At 47.6% G+C, this 24,559-nt stretch overlaps 1 protein-coding gene across 1 annotated transcript in view; it reads left to right on the plus strand.

Moving 5' to 3' along the window:
- The window catches only part of LOC119389720 (bone morphogenetic protein 1), a 604,284-nt gene that overhangs the window by 478,582 nt on the left and 101,143 nt on the right, over positions 1 to 24,559 (plus strand). Inside the window, exon 7 of the mRNA XM_037657125.2 lies at positions 2,220 to 2,447. Coding sequence (XP_037513053.1) covers positions 2,220 to 2,447 — 228 coding nt within the window. The remainder of the gene's footprint in view (positions 1 to 2,219; positions 2,448 to 24,559) is intronic.

The following is a 24,559-nucleotide window of genomic DNA, read 5'->3' on the forward strand; positions in this document are numbered from 1 at the left end:
GGAAAATTTTGGTGAGTCTGAGTCTGAGTGAGCCCTAAGCGCAAAATATATTTCGTGAGTGAGTCTGAGTGAGCTTCACATTTTTTGCCGACCTATGGTTCTATCTACCTAACTTCGGCATTATTATCAGCCTTATGCCGGCTCACCTTTATACTCGCGTCTACTCACAGATGATTCAAGGCAATAGCGTTCATACGCGAGCTCAATATTTATTGATCAGAGGCGTGAGTTACGGATGAGGTAAACTCTTTCACGGGAAGTTCTTGATAAAAATACAGCGTGTGAGTAATCTCTTTCAATAAAAATATCCTTACTGGATTGCAACCACTGATTTATTTTGAAAGAAGACTGCCACCTGGGTTAAAAGATTCTCACTTTATGCTGATGTGTATAGTTGTACACCTGTGACTAAATTTTCCTTACTTCAGATGGCATTGAGAGGGATGGCCAAGAGATGGATGGCTACATTGCACACAAGGACAGCTGTGTTGCCTACCCTTCATTCGGGGCCAGCAAAAGACAAATTAGATTTTAATATGGTAGGGTAACACGTAATGATTATCACACAGCATCCATTTCTTGGAATAATACTGACTCGGCAGCTATAGGGTCAATGCGATAGTAAGCGACACTTCGCAGACTTTCTGGCATTTCATTTGGTGGATCAGTATTACGCATGATCTCTGTTGAAGACGCCTTAAAAGGGTCCTGAACCACTTTTTCAAGTAATCGTTGAATGACCTCAGCATCAGAGTTTACTGCCTTGCGAATCGATTGCCGCAAGAATTTCTCGAATCCGTCAGGAATGAGCGGGAGTTACAATTGTCGCGCGCTTTAAGCGCTTTCTCTACCGTCCCGACGAGCGCGGCTGGAAGCTACGCAGGGAGGAATGGAACAGGGGAAAGAAGCTACGTCAGCGCGGGGGCGTGACCTCAGGGCCATAAGGGCGCGTGTTGACACGCGATCACTCCCTCCCGCTATGATTCCTGTGGGCGAGTGTGGCTCAGTGTGTAATGTTAGCAGACTATGGAGCGCGGCGCCGGCGCGTGGCGGCACCCCGTGGCAAGAAGCGCATCCGACCCAACGCCACTCTCGGTTTATGTCAGCTCTCGGCCAACGGCAGCAATCTTCTGTATGACGACATACAGCAGGCGCCCCACCCACCCAAGAGAGTGAGGACAGGCCATGTATGAACTTAGTGCGCTTGAGGATGTTTCAACTTCGCACTCCGCTTATAAACGCTCCTTGCCACGCACAACTGCAAAATTTGGTTGAGCTGTTCAGAGCAGCGCCTGCTTTGCGCGGGATGTGTTTTTTCAGCAAGCCCGCGGGGTGGTTCATGACCCCTTTAAGACGACAGAGAATAGCACACTTTGCGACCATCTTCCACAGATTTTCCCGCAAGTCGGAAAAGCGGCTTCAAAGACTCATAAGCCTAGGAATTCCACGGACGGCTTCTAGCTGTCTTGTAACAGCTGATATTGCCAACCACCTTTTTTAGTTCTGAGAACTACAGAAACTCTCGCGAGCAGTTGTGCCGTCTGTATTTTGCGCAGAGAAGAGGCGCTTGCTGGTATCCTGCGCGAGCGTGTCATGCAGTCACGAGAAACTTCGCGAAACTATCTCGTCGTTCAGCTCACAACATTTTTTCTTGCTTAAAACAAAAATTACCTTTTTGGAACTTTTTTATATAAAGTACCCGCAAAATATACTACACAATGATCTGTAGACCATATTTTTACTTAGACCGCTGCATTGCGGAAATCGAGCCTAAGTATGGGTCAATTTTTGCCAACTTATTTTTGCCAACTTTGTCGCAGTTCTGTCGCAATGCTTCTGCTTTATTTGTTTGCGCAGTATTTATCTCATTTAGTATATGGACTTGCAAAGCCCACAATATGAATGTATTTCTCATGCTAAGTTATTTTTTCTAAAAAAAAAACGTTAAGAATTCTGCATTTTTCGACATTTTCTCAAAGCCAAAAATTAATGCAATTTGAAACAAACATTGTAAATTGAATTATCGATTCCCATAGTTTGTGGGAACAGCGGTAATTTTTCTCTATCAACTATGTCCTCAGGAACTGCGCGCATTGTCGTGCGTTGACTTCACTGCGTGCTCGGCGTTATACTATGTAGTCGCCCTATATATGTCGATGTAATTACTTCGTAAACACAATTCTTTTCTTAACAAATGTCTCGCGTGTGGCCGTGCGCAGAGTGCGGCCGCACCATGCAGGAGCCGAGCGGCCTGATCGCGTCCCCGGAGCTGGTGAACAGCGTGACGCCGCCGGCCGAAGGCGAGCACTGCGAGTGGCGCATCACGGCAACGCACGGCGAGCGCATCGTGCTCAACGTCACCCAGCTGGACATCTACGAGTCGGACAACTGCGAGACCGACTACGTCGAGGTGCGAGACGGCTACTGGCACAAGTCGCCGCTGCTCGGTGAGTGAGAAAGACGTGCGATTTGAGGCCGCGATTCCTTCGAGCGTGCGATTGCCAAAATATGCCGCAAGGGGTAGCGGCGCTCCGCCTGACGTCGTTGCGAACTGCTAGAGGGACGCTTCTGTGAAAAGTGATCGCTGGAAAGTATGTGATATATTAAACACGCACAGTGGGGTGCTTATTTTTTATTCTAGGCTTGGAAAAATCTCGTCGATCACGTCATTATACAGGTCAATTGTCTGCTGCCGATTGCATCGCGCAACTGTGGTAGAACATACTACACAAGACCAGCGTCAACTATAGCTTCAACCTCAGCTCTTCTCGAATTATCTTCCCAAGCGGACAAAATGTGCGAGAAAAAACAATAAAGTTCATTCGCTAATTCGCTAATATTCGCTAATACACAGCACAAGAACAGATTCGTCCCATGTGCAAAAGGTGTTGTGTACAGGATACCGCTGTCGTGTGGCAGAACATACGTCGGGCAGACGGAAAGATGCCTAAACAACCGCTTAAGGGAGCACAGCGGCAACGTGGCAAAAGGAAGACACGTGCACCTGGGGCGACATTGCCAGGATTGTGGGTGTATACCGTACTTTGACAATACTGCGGTGTTGTTTAGAGAAAAGACCGGTGCACGCGTGAAATAATAGAAGCGGCAGCAATGAACAGCGGTAATTACGAGTCTGTCAGCGCACCATACCTTCTCTTATCCCAAAGAGAAATACTTTTCCTAGATGGCAGCTGGTAAAAATGCAATGTAACGAACACGTGTGGTTTCAATCAGAGGAGTGGGTGCTGTTGTTTCTTCTTTTCTTTCTTTTCTTTCACTGTATATATTTCCGAGCGCAGATATTAAACGTTAGTTGGAAGTTAGCGCTTGTGGTTGTAGTGTTTCTCTGTCCCTTGTGCAGAAGTTCCGCGCTATAAAACTTGTAATTATGGATTACCAACTAGCCCGAAGCAACGCCTTGCTGAGTTACAATTATTAAGTCTGTAATTTCCAGCTATACGCAGCCGTTTCCATTGAAAAGTTTAAGCAAGCTGTGATAACGTTTAGTTACGTGTTCTAACACATCCCACTGGCCATGTAGACCAAAATAACTTGCGTTGTTTTGTTTACGTGACCACCGGAGACCTACGGGAAGGCTTACGTGACGACTGCAGACTCCCTCTATAGATAAGGGGCTTTTTCTTGATACGTTACAAAAGTGTTTCAGGGCCCCTGTAAGTAATTAGGAGCAGTACTTCTTCTGTACGCGAAGCTAATGAGCACTCGTTAAAGTGATTGGCTGATGTAACGATCTCAAGCTGACCCACAAACAACCGCTGAGATGAAGCAAATAGAAAAGACGCCGAAGGCAAAATAGCAGGAGGAAGGAAAAACCAAGCCGCTTCCTCGCCACCAGGAGTCGCCCAGTCTAAACATACAGGGACAACAATGAAAAGCTGGGGTGCTATCCTGGACACTGCCAAATTCCGCCATGTTGTCACGTTCCACCATTGATCAACACCGATTGCCCCATAGCGCTGGTACGGCATCTCTGATTGGCCTAAAATGCCGCCATTACGAAATTTGACAATATGGCGGAATTTGATAGTGTCCAGAATAGCAGCCCTGAACACGTCTGCAATAGAAATAAGTAGGAGACGGTTGCAGTATTGGTGGCGGAAAAGTAGAGATAAAGGACAAAAATAAATAGTGGGGAAAATAAGGTCATTCTGCCGTAATGTGCAGAGAGCTGGACCGTGAATTTTTTTTCTACCGTAAGATCGATTTAATCGAAGTAGAAAAGGCATCAGGCGAAATTAAAAAAAAAATTGGTTGTTTTTCGTGTTTTTCTTTTTGTCGAGTCTGGTGGTGCGCATGTCACCGCTCCGTTTAAAGGGGACGCTCATAGTGTCACGTGGTCGTGACGTTGACGAAGGTAGCACTCGGTGTGTTCGAGACGACACATTTGATTTGGGCGAACCTGTGTCCGGAAACTGAAAAGGCAAGGTATACAAGCAATTTATGCTGTACACTGATAGCGGCGAACAAAGAGTCGGCCGTCGATAATCTGACCTTCAGGAAGGCGCGTCGGCATTTATACATGCGGCATCGAACATTCGAGCCTTGTCGCTGGTGGCCGCGTTAGTTCGAGAATAATCTCAGCAGTTCGCGTTTTCGCGCTCAAGCCTGTAAGAAGATTCTAACATAACCCGGGACTGTACTCGTGCCCGGACTGCAGCATCGGCTCAGTGAACACGACTTCTCTCACGGTTCTGCTGTCGGCGCTGTTCTTCGAAAGTTGTCTGCTGTTCGGGAGTTCGTACGATCCGTGGCCTGCCCATGTTGAAGTTGTAAGTTGAAATTGCTGCGCGAGAGCTTGGCGGCACGGCTGCGACGAAATGTACGACGTCACTGACGGTGCAGCCAATGGAGAAGTTTCTAGCAACATGAGGACATAAGGATTTTCGTTTCGCCTAGCCATATACAGCTTTGCTGTAAAAATAGCCCTGAAGAAAAGTTTCCCGAAGCGCGCTAACGGGGATTCGAAGCTGCGACCCCCCGCTCCGCGGCACGACGCGTTAACCGACTCGGCCACGAACGCGTACATCCTCCTGCATACTACACCATATACACCATTTAACTTTGGTGGTACGCAGACTTGTGGGGTGCTTTAGCGTGGCAGAGGCTTGTTCACTATGACCCACGAGATGGCGCAAAGGGTCAAAGGGCGCGCTTTAAAGGGCGTCGGCCCGCTCGTCCTTTTCCGGAGTTGGGCTGCGCGCCTCCGGCCATGTACTTTGACCTACAGGGCGTGGTCGCCCGTGCTTGCGGGCTTATCTCCTGAGGGGGTTCAACAGATGGCTCTCAGCTTCGTACATGCTGTGCTTTCATAACAAAGTTTGCGTTGAACCCGCAGACCACACGAAGGTCACTTCGCTTGCTGCACCAGCCGTGTTTGCTAAAGGAGTGAGCTGCTAGCCTTTCTTCGTGTGACATTCCGATTGGTTGCCATCGCATTCATTGCTTCGACCTTGCGGCAAAACTGTGACTTTTTGTTATCACCTCGATACAAAAGGCGTGTTTAAAAAATCGCCCCAGTTCCACACGGTGACAACTGTACAAACTGCGGAGTATAATTGAGAATTCGCCTGCCTCTGTTGACGCTTGGCTTGGGTTTGTCTGAGTCGACGCTGCGGGTTGGCCTGTCTTTGTTGACGCTTGGATTGCGTCTGAGTCTTCCGAAGCTGAGGGTTACCTCGCATTCGCTGGCGTTTCGCCTCCGCTTCTCTCATCCGTAGATCTGCGTGTAACTACCGGCGCTGGCGTTTCGCTATCGCTTCTCTGGCTCGGAGAGACGAATTAGCTCTTCGGCGATGCTGGCGGTCACAGGCAAGCAAGCGCGGGCGTTCCGAACGTGCAGCCTACTCTGTGTCCATGGCGGGGAAGGAAACCTTCATTTGTGATGCAGTGGCGCCCTCTTGACCTATTTTGGCGTTGACTTGACCTGTAGTGCCCTCTTTTTACCTATTTTGGTATTGACTTTACCTCAAAAGACTTTACCTGTCTTTTGATCTAAGTTGGTATTGTCCTGACTTGTAGAGCGCTCTTCCCAATTGTTTTTTGCATCGTCGGTTGAACGCATTCGTATGCTTCAGTTCAGTTCACATTGTGCAAGCATGGGCGCCTGGCCCTGTGTTCAAGGCACTCGCTTTCAGATCGGTGGGACACGGGTTCAAGACCCCATCCTCTGAAAGAAATATTGTTTACTTTTAATTATTATTTGGTGCACGCCATATAGTTCTTATTTTGGTACTTTGAGCGTGAAGTTAATCGACGACATGAGACGACAGCCCGGACCCCTAAAGCTATCCGCACTTAATAAGCACAGGGGAACGCACTCGGCTTTGTGCGCATTGGAGTATCGGGTGAAACAGGATCATGTAAGTAGACAGCGTGTAAAATTATGCACTTGTATTTCATAACGTCTAACAAAGCTGCCTCTAGAACTTCTGTGAAGACTTGTTTCACTTTCCTGTCAATAAGCGATCCCTAGAAATATCGATCGCCTTTTTTTCTTCTTCCGCTTTCTCTAGGAAAGATTGCTGCAGGGCGCGCACCTGCGAATGTCTACTTTTGAAGCGAAAGTGTACGAGACAGCGAAAGACTTACTGCGCCTAAATATTCTGGGCGCAGTATGTCGTGTTACCGATTGAAATTATTCGTGAGTTCTGACCTTTATTTGTTCTTTTTCGTGCCTGTCCACTTGCGCATGGCATTCGCCAAGTGCCTACGAAATGCGTATGTGCGTTGTTTATTTTCTTTACGTGCGTGGTTATCCGCACCGATAAAGAACGCCCGCTAAATCCGGCTTCACCACAAGGGGGAAGTCAATGGGGAGAGGCCAACTTCACCGCATTGCTTCCTTCGTTTTGCAGCCGGGATTGGGCGCGTTTTAGGAGGAATCGCCTTCGGCTGGCAACCGCGACAGAGAAGACCATCCTCAGAAAACAGAATAGTTTTTAAATGCGAAGCATTTCTTAGCGAACCTCTGGCACTTTGAGCGTTTCTATCTACGTATCTATCTATCTAGCCGCCTACGTCTGGGGGCTCTCATGATCGCCTCCTGAACTTAGTGCCGACCAAAATTTGCATGGGAGGGTAACATGATTTAACGAATACGACTGTCGGGTCATGACATGAATAAAGTGAAAATCCTGTCGCGTACGTCGTCAAACCCTTTCCTCCAGACACGTGTGGCACATACCCGCTTACCACGGGCAGCGGTGCATGGGTATGCGCCACAGGTGATTGACAGTTTATATCTACCCAGGAACGGCGAGAACAGACATTAAATGCGAGAGCGTTAAGAAAAACCGACATCGGTAGCGTTGACCCGACGAATGGAAAGAATGAAAATTAGGATCCCAGCAGGAATCGAACCCAAGCATTCTGCGTGGCAATCAGGTATTCTACCACAGAGCCACGCCAGGTCTATAAACTGGTTTGGAAAACGGCCTCTGCAGGCGTAATGTCGGTGCAACGTCAGTTGTGGTTGCGGTGCTTGCTATCTAATTTTACAAGAAAGCAATAAACACTATACATGATACTCATACAATGCGTATACTCCTACGATACAGACGTCATATCAGATTAACGTCTGTGGTTCCAATGTTAGCTCCGCTTTTATAGCAGTCTAATAAACATTCCATTTGTATCCCTATGATTCAGCGAGCTATATTCATGCATTGCTCGACTCCGGAGGAATACATTAACGAAACTTACGTATGATATTCACATCATCGCACCGTAAAGTGCACTTAGTCCGCCAGAACGACGCAGTGTCCTCTTAATTTCTTACGAGGCTGGGCGATGGTCTCATGCTGACCGAGGATGATGTCAGATTGATTGACAGCCGCTTTGCAGACTAGGCTACGTAGGCCACATACGCCCAGGTAGTCTACGAATACGACAAGCGCCATCCACTGATGTTGGTCTACGTAGCACTATCCAGGCCTACCAGCCTCAACGGCCCATACCTCACCAACGCGAAGGGTGACTTTAGATTCCAACATGTCGCCGGCTCTATCTATAGACAATTTGTCGACGAATTTACCGAGGCATCCCCGATTTCAAACGGCTGTACTATACCTCATGCTTCACTACACAATGACCCCTCGTCGCCGCGATCACGACCTGATCCGATAACAAGTCATGACCAGCTGCTGGTGCTCACTGATCACGGGGATGATGACCTTGTTCAAGAACAGCCAGGAACTTCTTCCACACATGCACATGGGTTCGTGAAACGTGCGTGCGTTCTCTATCACAAGGGACATGTATAAGCACTACATACCAGCTTAGGGCTTCTGGTGTTGGTATAATACCCACGTTGCCGTTGCCAGCGTTACCGAACTGTAAACAACTGGTTATATAGCACATATGCGGCTCTACAACATATATGTGTGCGTATAAAATTTATACAAATCCTTAGCGTCATTTTGTAACGTTTCGCTCAGTAAAAAATGACACCACAGTCATCTTCCCACCGCATGCTTCGCATCACATCGACTCCCACGGTACGTGGGATCTGCCGAATTTTTGTTCCTTAAAATAGAAGCCTGGGTTCTGGGTCTGGAATCGGTGGTTAGAATGCTTTTATATGCACGATTAGTATTGTAATTAATAGTAATTATTGTATTTTTTTATTGGCGCAAGGGCCACTTGTCGGCAGAAAGCGCCATGACGCAGGGTAACGTGAGGGCAGAATGCATCCACAATTAGTAGTGAATGTAATGTTGTGTAAAGCATTGCGCGGTTCGCGCACCGAGAGTGGCACGCTGATGGCGACATGGACGCGCAGAATTCCCGTGCGGTGCTGTGGTAACTGGCAAAACACGACTAGATAAAACGCGTATAGACGAAATACTCACGGGGGAGGATACGTTCTGTTGTATGTAGCCGTTAACATTCAAACTAAAGGCAGCTTAATAAATCACGGATTATTTTTTCAACACTTTGATTTCACGAATCTGTTTGCGAAGTGCGATTTTGTGTTGTGCAATAGCAACCGGCTAATAGTCACTTTTAATTTTCAGTTGAAGGGCGGGAATTTTTCTCCGGCCCTGTGTGAGCGCCAGAAAGAAACTGGGAGGGATGGGGCTGCTGGAGAGTTTTGCCGCTTAGTTAAATTATCGGTGTCGAGGGTTTCTGTGAGTACATATCGTTGTTTTCAGATTAGTGAGGGGGACGATATGGGATTCTCTGTTTCAAAGAACAGTTTCTGACACCAGCAGGTCGCTAGCTACGTGCACGGTGCGCCGAAAGGTACTGAAAACAGGCGACGGCACAGGGCGATTCGTTATGTTTACATGGTTCGTTGTTTTCATCGAATGTTCGGTATGTTCAAAAAGAACTTTTTTTTTTTCGGCGCGAAATTGTGGCAGAAAGACGCGGGGTATTCAGAAGGGGGAATTCAAAGTAAACACCGCGGGGAGGCCTTCTGTATAGGATCAGTGGGCGTTGGGGACACAACGTGCTTGCGGGAAACGTAATGCGTCGTGCGCGCGCATATTTTCTCTGTAAACGTCGACTGAAATGCCATGCCTGCTCTGACGAAAAAAGAGGTATCGTGCTTGGCGCGTAAGTATCTATTTCGACGAAATTTCGTTTATTGTAACACCTTTTCCAGCGTACCGCATTTGATGAGCAGATTTGTTTTTTTCTTTTCCACTCGTTTGTCTGAAGTTCAGCGCGCACCGAGAACTGTGCTGCCCCCCCCCCCCTTTTTTTTTCTTTTCGGAATAATAGAATTTCAACCTATTGCCGCGGAGGATATGGACACAGAAGAAATGGCATTAGTAGCGAAAGGGAGTTATTTCAAAACGATAAAAAAATGCTTATTTTGCAGAATTGAAGGGCGAGTGGCGCGTTCAAATATGTGAGAGTGTTTGTGTTCCTTTTGTACCCATACAAATGAAAGAAGGATAGCGGGGAAAAAGAGGTGCAGGCATTTCTTCTTCTTCAGTAAAATGTTCTTTCGAGACAAATGCGCTCGTTGTGCGAGACTGTATATCCAGAGTAGTGCGCGAAAATTATAACGACAACGTTTTAGCGTTATTCGCAGAAAGCGCTGCATCTGAATGTTATGACAGCTCGTGCGCGCGCTCGTACATGGGTCTTTCTTTCTTTCTTGCGTCGTCTTCGGAAGCGTCTATTTGCACCTCAACAGCTCGCAGTCACGTGACCTGAGCAGAAACGATAGGTATGACGTCATTCGTAGCGCGGCACGTGCTGGGGACCCTGGTTTTGGCAGTAGTGATGCTGGCAAAAATGGTGAGAGCCGCGAAGTGGCACGGCACTGGTCCACCAGTGACACGGGCCAACCAGTGACACTGGCAAAGCAACGATGCTTATGCAACGCTAGGCAGAACCTTCCTTTCATTCAAATTTTACGGTGGCGGTACGACGTCTTACGTGACGTTTATACACGAGTCACGTGACCCCCTCCCACCCACCAGATATCGCGGTGCAAATAGACGCTCCCGTCGTTTTCAGATTTTGCCATGTGCTGCTAAAATCCGTTAACAACGGAAGACATACATTGCGTGCCGCATTAGACCAAATGGAGGACGCAACGTTCACCAAAGAGAAAACTCTGGGACCAGGCCTCTAACTTCATCCGCACTGCGGGCCATAACAGCACTTTGTAATGATAACTGAGCTCTCCGACCGTCTGTGCATGCGTAATGAACGATATGATGGCTATGTGGGCATTGTTTGCTATTCCTTTCTCTCTCTCTCTCTTTTGCTACCCGCTTCTGCGGCCCCCAGAGTAGGATAGCAAACCACGTAAAACCGGGTCAACCTCCCTGCTCTGCCTTTTCCTTTGTCTCTCCTTCACCATTTTTAGGAAGTGGCGCAAACCTCTACCTATAACTTCTATCCGCTTAACCGTAGGTACATATAGGACACGTTGTTTCCAACGCGGTACGATCGTCACTTGCCAGTCTCCCTTATACTGCAACAGGAAATAAAAGACTGCCCGACTATAGTCCGTCGTTTTCGTGACGTCTGATCGTGGTAATATCGTCGTTCTTCAAGCCTCGGCACTTCTCTTTGCTGCTGTGATCTCGGAGGGGCCGTATCAAACTTTGATCGGCTGTCGTTATTTTCACCCCCCCCCCCCCCCAATTTGACATGTTGGCAATAGTGGCTTGAGCCATATACTGACTATACTGAATTGAATTCGGTAGTAGTCGTATTAGGTATTAGTATACACGTTGTTATTTCACTCAAGAAGTAGTGACTGCCAACTAAACCTTGACTCATAGGAAAAGTGGCGAACAAAGGGAAAGAAAGAAACTTCGCCCACCACTGCTATTGAGAAAGAGGACGGTGAGAGAAAAAAATGACGCTGGTCTCCTTCTTTTTGCAGTGAATGAGTTTGGGCCACGAGGATTCGCTAGATTCTGCGCTGTCTTTTCCTTTTATCACTTGATTTTTAATCAGCCGGCAGTGTCCCTTCTCGGCATATCGTTGCTAAGTGGCGAGTAATGAGGCACGAACACATTGAAGGCCGATTGTCTTATTACAAGTCAGTTTTCCTATGAGTCGCGATTTAGTTTTCGCCTAGCGTTGACCAGTCCGGAGTCTTCAATGAAATATCGTCCGCCGCGGTGGTATAACGGTTACGGTGCTCGGCTGCTGACCCGAAGGTCGCGGGTTCGATACCGGCCGCGGCGGTCGCATTTCGATGGAGGCGAAATTGTAGAGGCCCGTGTACTTAGATTTAGGTGCACGTTAAAGAACACCAGATGGTCGAAATCTCCGGAGCCTTCCACTACGGCGTCTCTCATAATCATATCTTGGTTTTGGGACGTAAAACCCCAGATATTATCATTATTATTGAATGAAATATCAACGTGGATATTAATAATCTGTACGCGTATTGTCAACCTTTCACTTTTTTTTACATGCAAGTCACGTCAGCCGATCAAAGTTTGATATGACGGCTCCCACTTCAGAGCACTAAAAAAAAGGTTGACTAAAAACAGGCGCCAATATAGGACGGGGCGCCAAGTGGTGTCGCGGCGAGCACGTTTCTCCCCGCATCAGAAGCAAATTAAACAAATAAAAATCCGCACCACTGAGGTGTTAAATGAAAAGAAGGGAAATTGAAAAAAGAAAAGCCACAGCACTAAGCCGATGGTGAGCATAGGACCCGGCAGTGAAAAGCGTGCCACTCAAAAGGCCAAACTTCTCGATGGGTCCTCTGCAAGGGCACTCAGGGAACGGTTTAGGAGAACCGCGCAACAAAACGTCCTTTCTTTTTCTTGCCAGACTGACTTTTTGCGACCTGAGTGCAAGCAATGCCCCTAGAGCAACAAGGAACACTCGACGTCAGCGGAACAAAGAACAAAACACGGGATATGGAATAAAAAAATAAAGACAGTGAGTTGGTGCCGAAGAGAAAACTTTCGCGCTGAAGCACTCTTCCGCCAAAAATATGTTCAAAAAGTCTGGTGAGTTCAGGAAATGGAGAGCGCGAAGACAAAAAAAAAAAAAGGAAAGCAAGATAAACCTATAAGTCGTGCGGCAACGCAAATCGAAGGAGCTTTGCTGAGAGGTTCAGCAGCAGATTGTCCGCGGGACATCGCAGCTAATGAAAGTGCCCTATACTTGTGAACAACTTTCTGTGACAATGAAGGCAAAGGGGCGGGGCTCGTGCACTTGTCTTTGAGCGCCGACTAGTACGAGCAGCGTTTGACAACGCTTTTTTGCGTTTCTTGACGCAGATGCGGAAACAATCGAACCCACTCGACTAGGTCGGCTAGTCCTGGTAGAGGGCCCCACGTGCCTTAGCAACCCTTCCAATCAGGTCGATCAGCGACTGCTGGTCGGCCTGGCCAGAGCTGAACAGTCGCGCCGCTACGACGTGTGTGTAGCTGCCGACCTTGCGTCTTTCAGGTGTGGAGGCTGTTTATGAGCAGCTCCAGGTAACGTGGTAAAGTGTAGGACTTTTTCCGCAGAGACTAAATATACGTGTCACTTGGAATGCTTGTTCGTACAACTATTAGCGGAGAGCTCCCATTCCCTATAAATACTAGTAGTCAGTTCCGTCACTACGTCCATCCGATGCGCTCCTACCAACGGCTGTTTATCACGATAACGTACAACTACTTATGACAAGTTTACTACCAATTTGTCTGCCACGCTGCTTTGGAACTGAATACCGTGTCATCGTAAGACGCGCTCTCACTTTCACATCTTCAGATCAAAGCTCCATAAATTATTGCGTTCGGTGTAACCATTTCGCAGTTATCATTTTACTAATGACATCTTTGCGTTAATAAAATGTGTTTCATTGTTACACAGGGGCTCACATAAAATTGTGTATTTTGTACTTTTGTATAACTACTTTGTGTTTACATCTTCTACTGAATTATGAGTGAAGGTACAGTCTGTTGACTATGGGACGTCCTTCTATATGTTTGTATAGTCCCCATTTCTAAACTCATTATGTGCAGCAAACTGAAGAAACTGAATGCATATCGCTGTTTCTATAATAATGCACACTTGAAAGGTAAAAAGGAAGCAATGTGTGGGAAAGGGGGAGACCACGACAAAGCAGCTAGAGAAATATTGGGTACTCGTAGATATCAACGAGATACGCATCACAGAACAAGGAAAAACAAGTGACATAACACAAACACAAAACGGTGCCCCGGTATTCTCTAATAATGGGATGTTTTCACGCGCGATACAATTCGCACTTGCAAGAGAAGTCGCGAAAGTAAACACACACAAAGTAAAAAGCCTACGAAAGGAAACGAACTATAGTTATTCTGTCACCGTAACCAGTGCGACGATGTCGAGGAATGGTCTGAGTATAGGGTGTCGGTGCGGCGCGATGTATACTATTAGGCATTTCGAAAATGTCTAGCCCATATATAGAGTGCTCGTGCCCTCTGAGGCGTTGCAGCTGTCTTTACCTTGAAGACCTTCTTTATTCCGGCGTCTGGTGTCCGTGACAGAGGTCGATAGGAGGCGAACTCGAGCGCTCTGGGGGCCCGGTACTCTGCTGTGCCACGGCTCCTCGCATACCGCTAATGGGGCCTCCGGCACCTCCATATAGTCAATGGGCTTACCCTGACGGAAGTAAAATGGTCTCTCCGGTGGCATCGGTGGCGCCCGCTAGAAGGGGTTCATCATTTTCTTCCTTTCTTTATTGTTACCGTCACTGGCTTGCTTCTTCCGTGGGTAAGCACTCTTTTCCACGCGCGTCGGTGCTCCTCTTAGCTCACTCTTTTCACCGTGTCTGGGGCCACGATACAAAAAAACACGCGCACCAGGGCTGCTCGTCTTCCGACCGTTTTGTGCCCACAACCCTTCATTTCTCTCTTCCCTGCAACGGCTCTCACTTTCGCGGGCCAAACCACGGTTCGAGCGCAGGCCTCGTGAGATCGGAGCTTTCGGCGGGCCCGCGTCTCGGCGGGCGGGGCAACTCGTTTCCTTGTCTCGGCCATCAGTCAGACTTTTTTTCTACCTGAACTTCTTTTTTCTTTTCTTCTCGCCGGTTCTCGGCCACGCAGAGCCTTTAATGAACTCGACCGCAATGCTGTCAGGTGCATTGCTACGAGCCGTGTATATCGGATGAAGCCTCCTGCGCGCCGATGGCAGTGGAAGTGCGCAGAGTGTGCCGCCTCTAGTGAGGCGGGCGACTTCGGTATCGCACGTCGCCTTCGCCATATCGCGACATGCAACTCCACTGCGCCGTCGCGCAGGCTTTGTCGGCCGAGGTTTATCGCTTCTGTTACCCATAATTCTCTGAAGGAAAGAAGATGGCTTTTCAAGGGCTCGTTTTTCTTTGTTAGACACAATATTAATGAGAACTAACAGACAATAATGCCAAGGAAAGTATAAGGGACGTATAAGGGACACGACAAAAAAGGAAGACTTAAGGGCTCGTTTTTCTTAGTTAGACACAAACTTAATGAGAACCAACAGACAACCAAGCCAAGGAAAGTATAGAGGACGTTATTTGTAGAAATTATGATAGAAATGTGAAGAAATTAAAGTGGACGAAAAGACAGCTTGCCGCCGGCAGGGACCGAACCTGCAACCATCGAATAGCGCGTCCGATGGTCTACCAGTTGAGCTACGGCGGTGGTCGTCCTCCCCTCCACTTTATCGGGTATACCTTTGCATTTAAATCTGGGTTAGTCAGCGTGCTAAGTGTTAGTCAGCGCCGCTCGTAGCCATGACGGCTAGTGTGGAACACAGTTTACTTGCCTGCTGGCGTCACGTAGCACGTGATCGTTTTCGTTAAGCAGCCTCAGACACGTTGCTTAACAAAAAGAGATTTAAGGCTATATATGGAGCACTAAGACACTGCAGGTCGAAGTAAGGCCCACTAGCTGAGGATTTCAACGATTAAAGACAAATAGCTTTAATATTCCCGCAAGATGATTGTGAGCACGACGGGTCAGAAGTTGATAAACTGTGCCCGTATTAGCAAGCGGTCAATAACGCTCCGATTTCTTTTGAGTGCCAACATAGTTCGAAATCTAACGTAACGAGGCACGGTGATAGGACTTTATATGGTCGTTCTTTTATTTGTTTTATATAAAGCTGATGAAAGCGTGAGTTTCATCTGGGCGAAGGGTATAGTAGATTAAAATAACGTAAGGGAAGCAAGCTCTGAAGGACGCATCAACGTTACTAGAACAAACTCAGTTTCAAAGCTCCGTATCTCCGCCAGCGGAGGAGGGTGGTCCGAACGGCGGTCGCGAGAACTAGCGGCGCTGCAGTTCCGTCTTGCGCCACTATCGGCGCGTCGTCTGCTGCCACGGCATAACGCTGCGGTGCGCCGCGCAGTTGCTCGCGGCAACTGCGCCGACTGCGCGGCAACTTTCTTATTGTACAAGTTAGGTGGATACTTAGGTGGATATGCATAAGGTCGTCTGTATGCATTGGCCCGCGTGCGTTGTTCATTGATTGGCTAAGAATCGATGTTCGGTCTATATTGCCACGCCCACTTCTTGTTTTATTTTGATGTATTCGGGTTTGACCAGCAAGGACGGTTATCAACGCTCGGCGCTGTCCGCGAAGCAGTGTTCGAGAAGCTTCGCGATTGTAATAAATTGTTTTGGTAAGATTGCGCGCTGCACGCGAATGTTCCAGCTTTGTCGAGAGATTGCTGGAAAGTTCGATAGCGCCTGTATAAAAGCCGACGCGCTTGACTGCTTGTCAGTTGATCGACGGTCGACGCTCTGTTCGCCGCTATCAGTGTATTGCTGTAGTTTGACTTTCAGTTTCCCGGCCACAAGTTCGGCCAAATAAAGAGTTTCATCTCGGACCTGCTGACTGCTGCCTTCGTCGACGTCACGACCCTTTGACAATATTTGAGCTGTCTACATTGCGCTTAACTTCCAAGCATAAGTGTTTCTAAGCGAATGAGGGTTTTCAGGGTAATTTTTATAATTACTACCACAATTTTAGCCGCTGCCGTCTTATCTAGACCAAGAACAACCCAACACATTTGTAAAAGCCTTTATAGTGCACAAAGAAGCGTACTTACTCGAGATACAAAAACGTTCTAGAAAAACAGTACTCATGTTTCTACAATTTATTGAAAAAAACTTTCTCGAAAAACATCACCAATGCTTTGCAATGTTTACAAGACACGTTTTCGCGACGGTTAAAGGAATACTGACCCAAAATCGGAAAATTTTACGAGAACTCGGTAAATGAAATCTCAGTGTGCGATTACATCGAATAGATGCCTTCCCTGAGCAATTTTTTCAGCGGATAGTTGTATTTTCGGTGTCTCATCTTTCTACGTCGCATCCTTCTACGCTGCCTTAAACAATTCGAACAGATCGGCCGTGATGTGAGCACCGAGCAGTTATTCGCGCGTACTCTGTCGCTAGAAGAGTCGTCAGTATTCAACTTCAGTTTTTCAACTTCACCGAGCAGATGTTCCATGCCCGCAGCACTTTACACTGTACGACAGCCGTTTGCGTTTCGTGCTGTAGCCGTTCACTACGCAGTTAAACTGCTCGTCAACTACAATTATCTTTTTCACAAGTAAGTCTCCCTTCCAGAAGCAACGTGTGGGATTGGGCTTGTTGGTATTCCATTATTAAACTGCTCAACACAAAAAATTTGACACGGTACACATAGAAAAGACGAGGACCAGCGCTGGTCCTCGTCTTCTCTATGTGTACCGTGTCAAATTTTTGCGCTGAGCAGCCCGTTCCCGAGACGGCGAGTGTAAAATATTCCGCACATCTTGTTCAATACCTCGTCGTAAAATCTCTCGAAAATCCGCTGCTTTGAAGGCATAGCGACAGCTGACTACTGATCGAATGTCAGTGTGATGCAACTCTCATTCTCGGTAGCGTATATATGCAATCGCCTGCCTTTCGTTTTGCTGTTCTATTTCTGGCGGCTCCTCCAAATTGGGCACTGGGCTTTCGCGGGACGCCGTGCTTTTTTGGGGGGGGGGGGGGGGGGGGGATTTGCGCCTAAACCCCGAACATTTTGGCTTTGAAATGTGGGGTGGAAGTGCTGGGAACAAGCGCGACACGGCACCTGGCGCGAGTTCCCACTTTCCACGTGGGATCAAAACTTCTTGTCCCGCAATGACACGACGATAGTGCTTTACAGTGTCGTCACTCTCAAAATGAACGTCACAGACCTTGCATTTCGCAGTAAGCTTTCTATCTTTGCGATGCAAAGCTTGAATGGCGTAGGGTCTTTTGCAGGTCCGAAGAAGTGTCGTGAAGCGGAGTCGTCGTTGCGGTAGCCGCTCTCGCAGCCATGTGCAAAGCAAGTCGGCATACCGCACTGTGAATCTGTTCGCCCTCGTTACGCTTCGTACATCATGCACGTGTCTTCGTACAAGACGCTAAGCCTGGTCAAGAACTGTCGCAAAAATGACGAGCTAACAAAGCGCAGACGACGCTGCAACCCACGTGCGCTCTTACATCGGCGGCGCCGATCACAACAGGCGCCAGCCGCGGGAGCTAGACGTGACTGCAGCGCCACTAGTTCTCGCGACCGCCACGCGGACCGCCTCTCCGGCGGAGCTTTTAAACTGAGTTTGTTCTAGTAACGTTGGGACGCATAGTGCTTAATGGAACAGCGATGAATGCAAGATGGATAAACTATAGCGGTCAGATGCTCACAATGACCAGGCATTAATCTTACGCCAAAGCAGAAACAATTTACTTCGAGTCAGTTTTTATCAAAATATGTGGCAACCTAGCTAGACGCTAGCAAACGATTAGCGTGTACAAGAGTGAAAGGGCACGTAGGCCAAAAAGGCATAATGGCGGTAATATATTGAATGATGAAATTGGTGAAATATTAGTGGAATTCTACAGGCCTGAAGTTTTGATCGGTAGGATTCGGTCATATTTTGTCGAGCTGCCGCTTCAGGCTGCCAATGATTGTCGGGGTCAGCAAGACCGCGATCGCGTAACATTTACTGCTTTATAATTGACTGGCATTTCGTGCGAGGCGTGAACATGACTATGCAATAATTAGGGCAGCTCAGAGGACGCCGCCTGCGTGCGCACAGTGGAGGTCATCCGAACCACCCGTAACGTACTACTGAGAGTATGTAATCGTATGCACATTTCACGCGGTTGGCGAGCTTTGCCCGACGATGTAGCTAAGCACGTGAAGAGCATGCTGAACGACATTTGTATGTTATATACATCAAGCTACGCTTTAAGTATAATCCATGATTCCTGCGCGCAAAGACATGCCCGCAACGAGCGTTAAACGAAGCAAGCTAAATGCTAATTAATTATACCGCGGCCACTTTTATTGAGAGTTTCTCCATTCAATTAAGAGTCACTAATGGCCTTAAAGCGAAAGCGTGAAAAGCTCTAACGACGAGTGCGCCTGCTCGGGATTCTTGTGAAAAATGCTAAATGATTTAATATTTATAGCCGGAGCGTTCCGCAGTTGTCACTTCGCGTCAACCATTTCTTCTTTCCAAATGCTCTCTCTCTATCTGTCCGTGCGTGCGTGCCTGCGTGTGTGTGTGTGTGCCTGCGTGCGTGTGTGTGTGTGTGTGTGTGTGTGTGTGTGTGTGTGTGTGTGTGTGTGTGTGTGTGTGTGTGTGTGTGTGTGTGTGTGTGTGTGTGTGTGTGTGTGTGTGTGTGTGTGTGTGTGTGTGTGTGTGTGTGTGTGTGTGTGTGTGTGTGTGTGTGTGTGTTTGAAGTCGCTCGCACGAATCCCGGGTGAGCATTTACGCGCATACTTCTCATCTGCTCAAGTTACTGAGAGGAAAACCCTGGTGGACTTCAGTACACACACTGCTGCAACTACACGGGACGCTCTTTCTTGGATAATAGCGGTGGAACTTGCTTCTGTGGACCAACAGATGCGTCACTAATATTCGTACCTTCGAAAGCGCTCGGGCCCAGGCGCTTAGAGAGTGTCTGAAATTGCCGCGTTGCTCGTCGATAGCCGGAACCATAACGATTGCGAATGAGTGCCCAGCCAACAGACATATTGTCATGGAAGCGCTCGGAGCACACGTCAGGCACCCTGATCGCGCCCCTGCCCACCACCTCGCTTAACTGCTAGAAGACCGACCATATGACTCTTTTTGTCCAAACAGCCCTGTACCATATTGCATACATTCTATCCTGTTGCGCAACTCCAGCGAGAATTTCGATTCCGCCATAGCGCTTGGCTCAACTGTAAGCTCGAATGACAGTACCAGGAATACGGACAAAAGCACCATTCTCTGGACGACTTTGGTATCGAGGAGACTTTGCAGCATGTCTTCTGCGACTGTCTTCGCTACACTGTGCAGTGACGATCACTCGCAATCGCTCTCGCTCGTCTTGACAACAGACCGATGTCGCTAGCAACTATCCTTTATGTCATCCCGAAAAGTAATCGAGAATCAAAGCAACGAAGGCACTGTTAAAATTTCTAATGACACGACTCATAATGATGCCGTATGCCGCACAAGACTGTCGATCTGGGGCGTCGTCTGTGTGCTCCCCCTGTCTTTCTCTCTTTCTTTACTCTTCTTTCAATCTCCCCCATCCCTTTCCCCTGTGCAGCGTGGTATACCGGTTATGCTAAGCTGGCTAACATCCCTGCCTTTCCTCTCTCCTCTATTTTCCTTCCTGTCGCCTCTAGCATTCAAACAACTTTCAATTCTCTTGCTGCAACGGTACATACAACGAGCAGAATCGTCTACATGCTGATCTCTCAATCACTTTGGACGGCTGTTCAGGGTGGCTGACCTTTCCTGCAAAAGCCGCCACCACAAACACAAAGGTATCCCACTTGACGGCACAGGTAGCCGCGAAGCTTGCTACTCGTCGTAGCAGCACTTCGCGTAAATAGCGATGAGTCGGCCAAGAAACGGTGCTTATTGTTCATTGATTCCAAGGCAGCTCCTCGTTGTTTGATTTCTGCCTTACGCCGCGGACCACGCGAACAGCTAGTGCGAGAAATTAGAGAGCTACTTCTTCACCTCGTCGAGCAAGGACACTACATCATATTTTCAGTGTGCGGCATAATGGACAATGAACTTGTCGATACGGCTGCTCGGTCTGCATGTGAGGAGGGTGTGCAAGAATCCATCCCGTTCTGTAGAACGGATGCAGCACTGAAAATTCGCGAGCTTGCAAATGAATAAGCCATAAGATTCTTATGGAACATGCCAAGTTCGCAGCCCATACGTCTGAATCGAATGGACCTGTCTCTACGACGATTCGCTCCCGATCTGAAGACAACAGTATTATTGTGGCTTGCTGTCGCCATTACGAAATCTTTTGCCTTCCGAATCGGTATGAATGGCAGTGATGCTTGCAATCAGTGCGGCAGAGAGGAAGCGGTCGAACATGTTCTTTGACGCTGTCCCCGCTACAGCGCGCTCAGACTGTCGCTATCGGCTGAGTTGGTCGTCTTGAGGACAGGTCCCTTGGGAACAGGAAATCTTAGAATGCCGGCCTAAACAGTCGACGCATCGGAAGTTGGTCAAGGCTGAGTTTCTTACGTCACAGTGGCCTATTAGAGATACTGTCGTTCTCCCGTTGCTTACTTCCTTTTCTTGGAACGCCTGCTTTCTGTCTCCCCTCTTCTTCTTCTTCTTTCTCATTGTGATCACAGCGCAAGGTGTGGGGTAGGGTGTAGGGTGTAGTGTAGGGTGTAGTGTAGTGTAGTGTAGTGCAATGTAGGGTGTAGTGTAGTGTAGGGGATCACAGCGCTAGTGTAGGGTAGCAAACCAGAAGTTTCATTTCCGATTAACCTCCCTGCATTTCCCACATTTGTACTTCTCTTTCTCTCTCTCTGTGCCTATGTGTAGTGCGCGCAACATATAAAGAGCATATCGAGCATGCATAGCCGTCCCCCCCCTCCTCCCCCTTCCCCATTCTTATAAGCATAGTCCTCAATAGAATGTTGCTCCCTTTGGGTTTTGTTGCGTAGCTTGCTAAAGCATTGCGTTCTTGATAGCAAGGTCCTCTGTTCGAATCTCGCGTTCTTTAGACTTGTTTCAGCAATGTTGAATTATAGAAACAATGCCTCGTTTAATTAGCACCTTATTAACTAAAAAAACGATTTCAAAGAGCGCCGACGATCCTAGCAATGGTTGTGATGAAGCTGGTATAATATAGCAAGAGCGCCGGAGGGCGCACCGCGCGGCGGCAAACCTTGTTACGTCCGCCGCAGTGTCAAGTATAAGGGACAATTACTGACGACAAAAAACTGCCTCTTCTCCAGCGGTCGTGTTCCAAGGCAGCCATCGCATACGGGCTCCGTTCTACGTTCTAGGAAACGTAAATACGCCTATTCATGAAGTTTGGTTGCTGACAGATGCGCGGCCCGAAACATGTCGCAATGGTTTATCACTGTAGCGGGGTGTTGAACGCACTATATTCGGGGACAACTTCCTGTGGCAATACAGTCAAGGCTACAGAGCCACAATGCACGTATCCTAGCGCTAATGAATGTAGTCCCACGGTTGCGTACGTATTGTCTGCGTGAGATATATAAAATACTCCTCAAATTTCTACATGTAGCTTTTCGAGGCTGAAAGCAGCGCACACAAGCGAGATATTTGTATTTCTTTTACTTTATACGTTGTCACTTTGCGTTTTTGCGAGCGTGAAAAAGTCGCGCCTTTTACCCGTACCTTAGACGCTAAGCAGCGTTTGCGTCGAAATGCAACGCTACGGCGTTACGAGAGGTGCGCCAAACCGGACTACTTCGCGTAGCAGTACATGTGCAGACGCTCCGCCCCGTAGCTTTCCCTTCATTTCCTCAGAAAGTTGTCCCCGAGTACAGAAGATGCCAATAAAGTACGTATACATTTCTCTACTGGCCTTTGGCTCTCGCATTTCACAGCAGTAAGGCAGATCATAACTTCGTTCTCTCGGATGTGCTTGCAGAATATCTCGAGAATTCAGTTCTCCTATAGCCCTCCACAAATTGTACACCGCAATATGTCTTCCACAACTTGAGTATGCGTCCCTGTTATGGAATGGCATTGCTCAGTCCAGCGGTAACACCATTTAACGGGTCCAGAAAAAATTCCTCAGCATATATAACCATCGCTTTGCTAGAAATCACTCTGGATCTCGTTCAAGTACTGCTGGATTATTATCATTGTCATCACTTCACTGCCGACAAAATCGTTCTGATCTGTTATTTCTTTACAAGCTAGTTCACGGTATCATATCATGCCCTGTACTTCTCAATTGTGTTGATTTTCGAATTCCACGTAAGTTAACCAGAGAGAACAGACCGTTTCCTGTACCCGCCTGCTTCTTCCAACACTCTACCGTTCACAGAATAGAAAGTTTCTATAATGTTAATTTTCTTGATCTTGACGTTTTTCATAATCCACAGTCATTATCATAATCCACAGTCGTTAGTTTTTATCCGAGTTTTTGACTGTCTTGACATAGTATGGCACAATGTACAAAGCCTTCCCTTCTCCGTCTTTCCGCATAGTTGTATATATATGCAATATTATTTTTCATGCCCGTTCAATATTTCTCGTGTTGTCTTACTTTACTCCTCCACTTTTGTGTTCATTTCTCTTTGTCTACGCGTTTTTGCTCTTGTTATTTCTGAAGACTGTCTGAATTGTATTGGTAATTTTTATTGTTTTAATTTGGCGTGCGCCTGCACAAAGACCTTACGGTTGTTCCAGGGCACGTTAAATAAATTATTATTATTATTATTATTATTATTATTATTATTATTATTATTATTATTATTATTATTATTATTATTATTATTATTATTATTATTATTATTATTATTTTTATTATTATTATTATTATTATTATTATTATTATTATTATTATTATTATTATTATTATTATTATTATTATTATTATTATTATTATCCTGATATTCGCGTTATTACTTCGACTATCGCCACCTCTGAACTCCTCTTTGGAGGGACCGGCCAATCAGCATATCCGTAATCGCCAAGAATCTACCACATAGCCACGCCAGTGGTTTAATAGCCATGAATGAATTCGCGCTAATCGGTGCTGCAAGCGTTTCCCGCTAAAGAGTGTTATCCATATAGACAGAGCGGGTAATATCAGCATCACACTATTACATATACTCGGCGCATGCGCAGAGCTCTTCGACCTGCTCGACGTGCGTTTCTGCTATACAGTGGACGCCAAGTAGACATGTAGTACTGACTACCAAGCGCACGCCGATCGTTGTGTAGTCTCGCCTGGAGCAGCGTGCCTTGCACCAACCGGGCCATCTCCTCTCGCAGCTTCTTAGGCCTTGGGACTCGTGCGCCGCTCGTCTCGGGCGGACTTGCACGAGCGCAATTGCATTAAGAGGCCCTGGCACCCGTACATTTATATAGTACGCTGCAGTTTTGCGGCGGACGGCCATTTCTGGGACGCGGCTGGGTGGCCCACACCACCTGCAGCTGCTGCAGGCCGCGCCGCTTCCATCATAAATAGACCGAGTGGCTCGGCGCGCCGCATCTGCTTTTTGTGCGCCTCGATGAATTCTCGGTCCCTTAATGGCTTTGATTATGCGATCCATTGTGGGACAACGAGCATCCTGGCAGCTTGAGGCGGTCGCGCTGGATTGGGGAGATGGGAAAGTTCCCCATTCAGGGCGCTGTCCTTTCAGCGCCAGCCTCGGCTCCAAATCGCGACGAGAGCCGGGCTCGTTCATTGAGAATTGGTCGTTCACCGATGGTCCATTAGCGTCTTCCTTTCTATTGCCAGTTTTGGCCTCTCTTGCAAGCAGTGTGGGCAGCCTCGTGGAGCTAGCGGAATTTGTTCGGAGCGCACTGGCGTGCAGAGCTCCAGGGCCGGTCCGATGCCCGCGCATGAACGGTCGCGCTTTGGCCAAGGCACGCATACATATCCACCCGAAAGAGGGCGCTGCTAATTCTCCAAGCGAGGCCCCTTGTCCAATAGCACGTCAAACAATGTCTCCACGCCGCTTTACTTAACAGCGACCGAAGAGGCCGTAGAGGGCCTACATACAGTGCATTTTGTTTGAAAGCCTATTTTCCTGTTGGAGGGTACACGCCTGTGCTTCCCCATTCTCGGTATACCACTAGTATTGTACTATTTGTTTTTTGTTT

Source organism: Rhipicephalus sanguineus, chromosome 1 (assembly GCF_013339695.2).
Source record: "Rhipicephalus sanguineus isolate Rsan-2018 chromosome 1, BIME_Rsan_1.4, whole genome shotgun sequence".
NCBI lineage: Eukaryota > Metazoa > Arthropoda > Arachnida > Ixodida > Ixodidae > Rhipicephalus > Rhipicephalus sanguineus.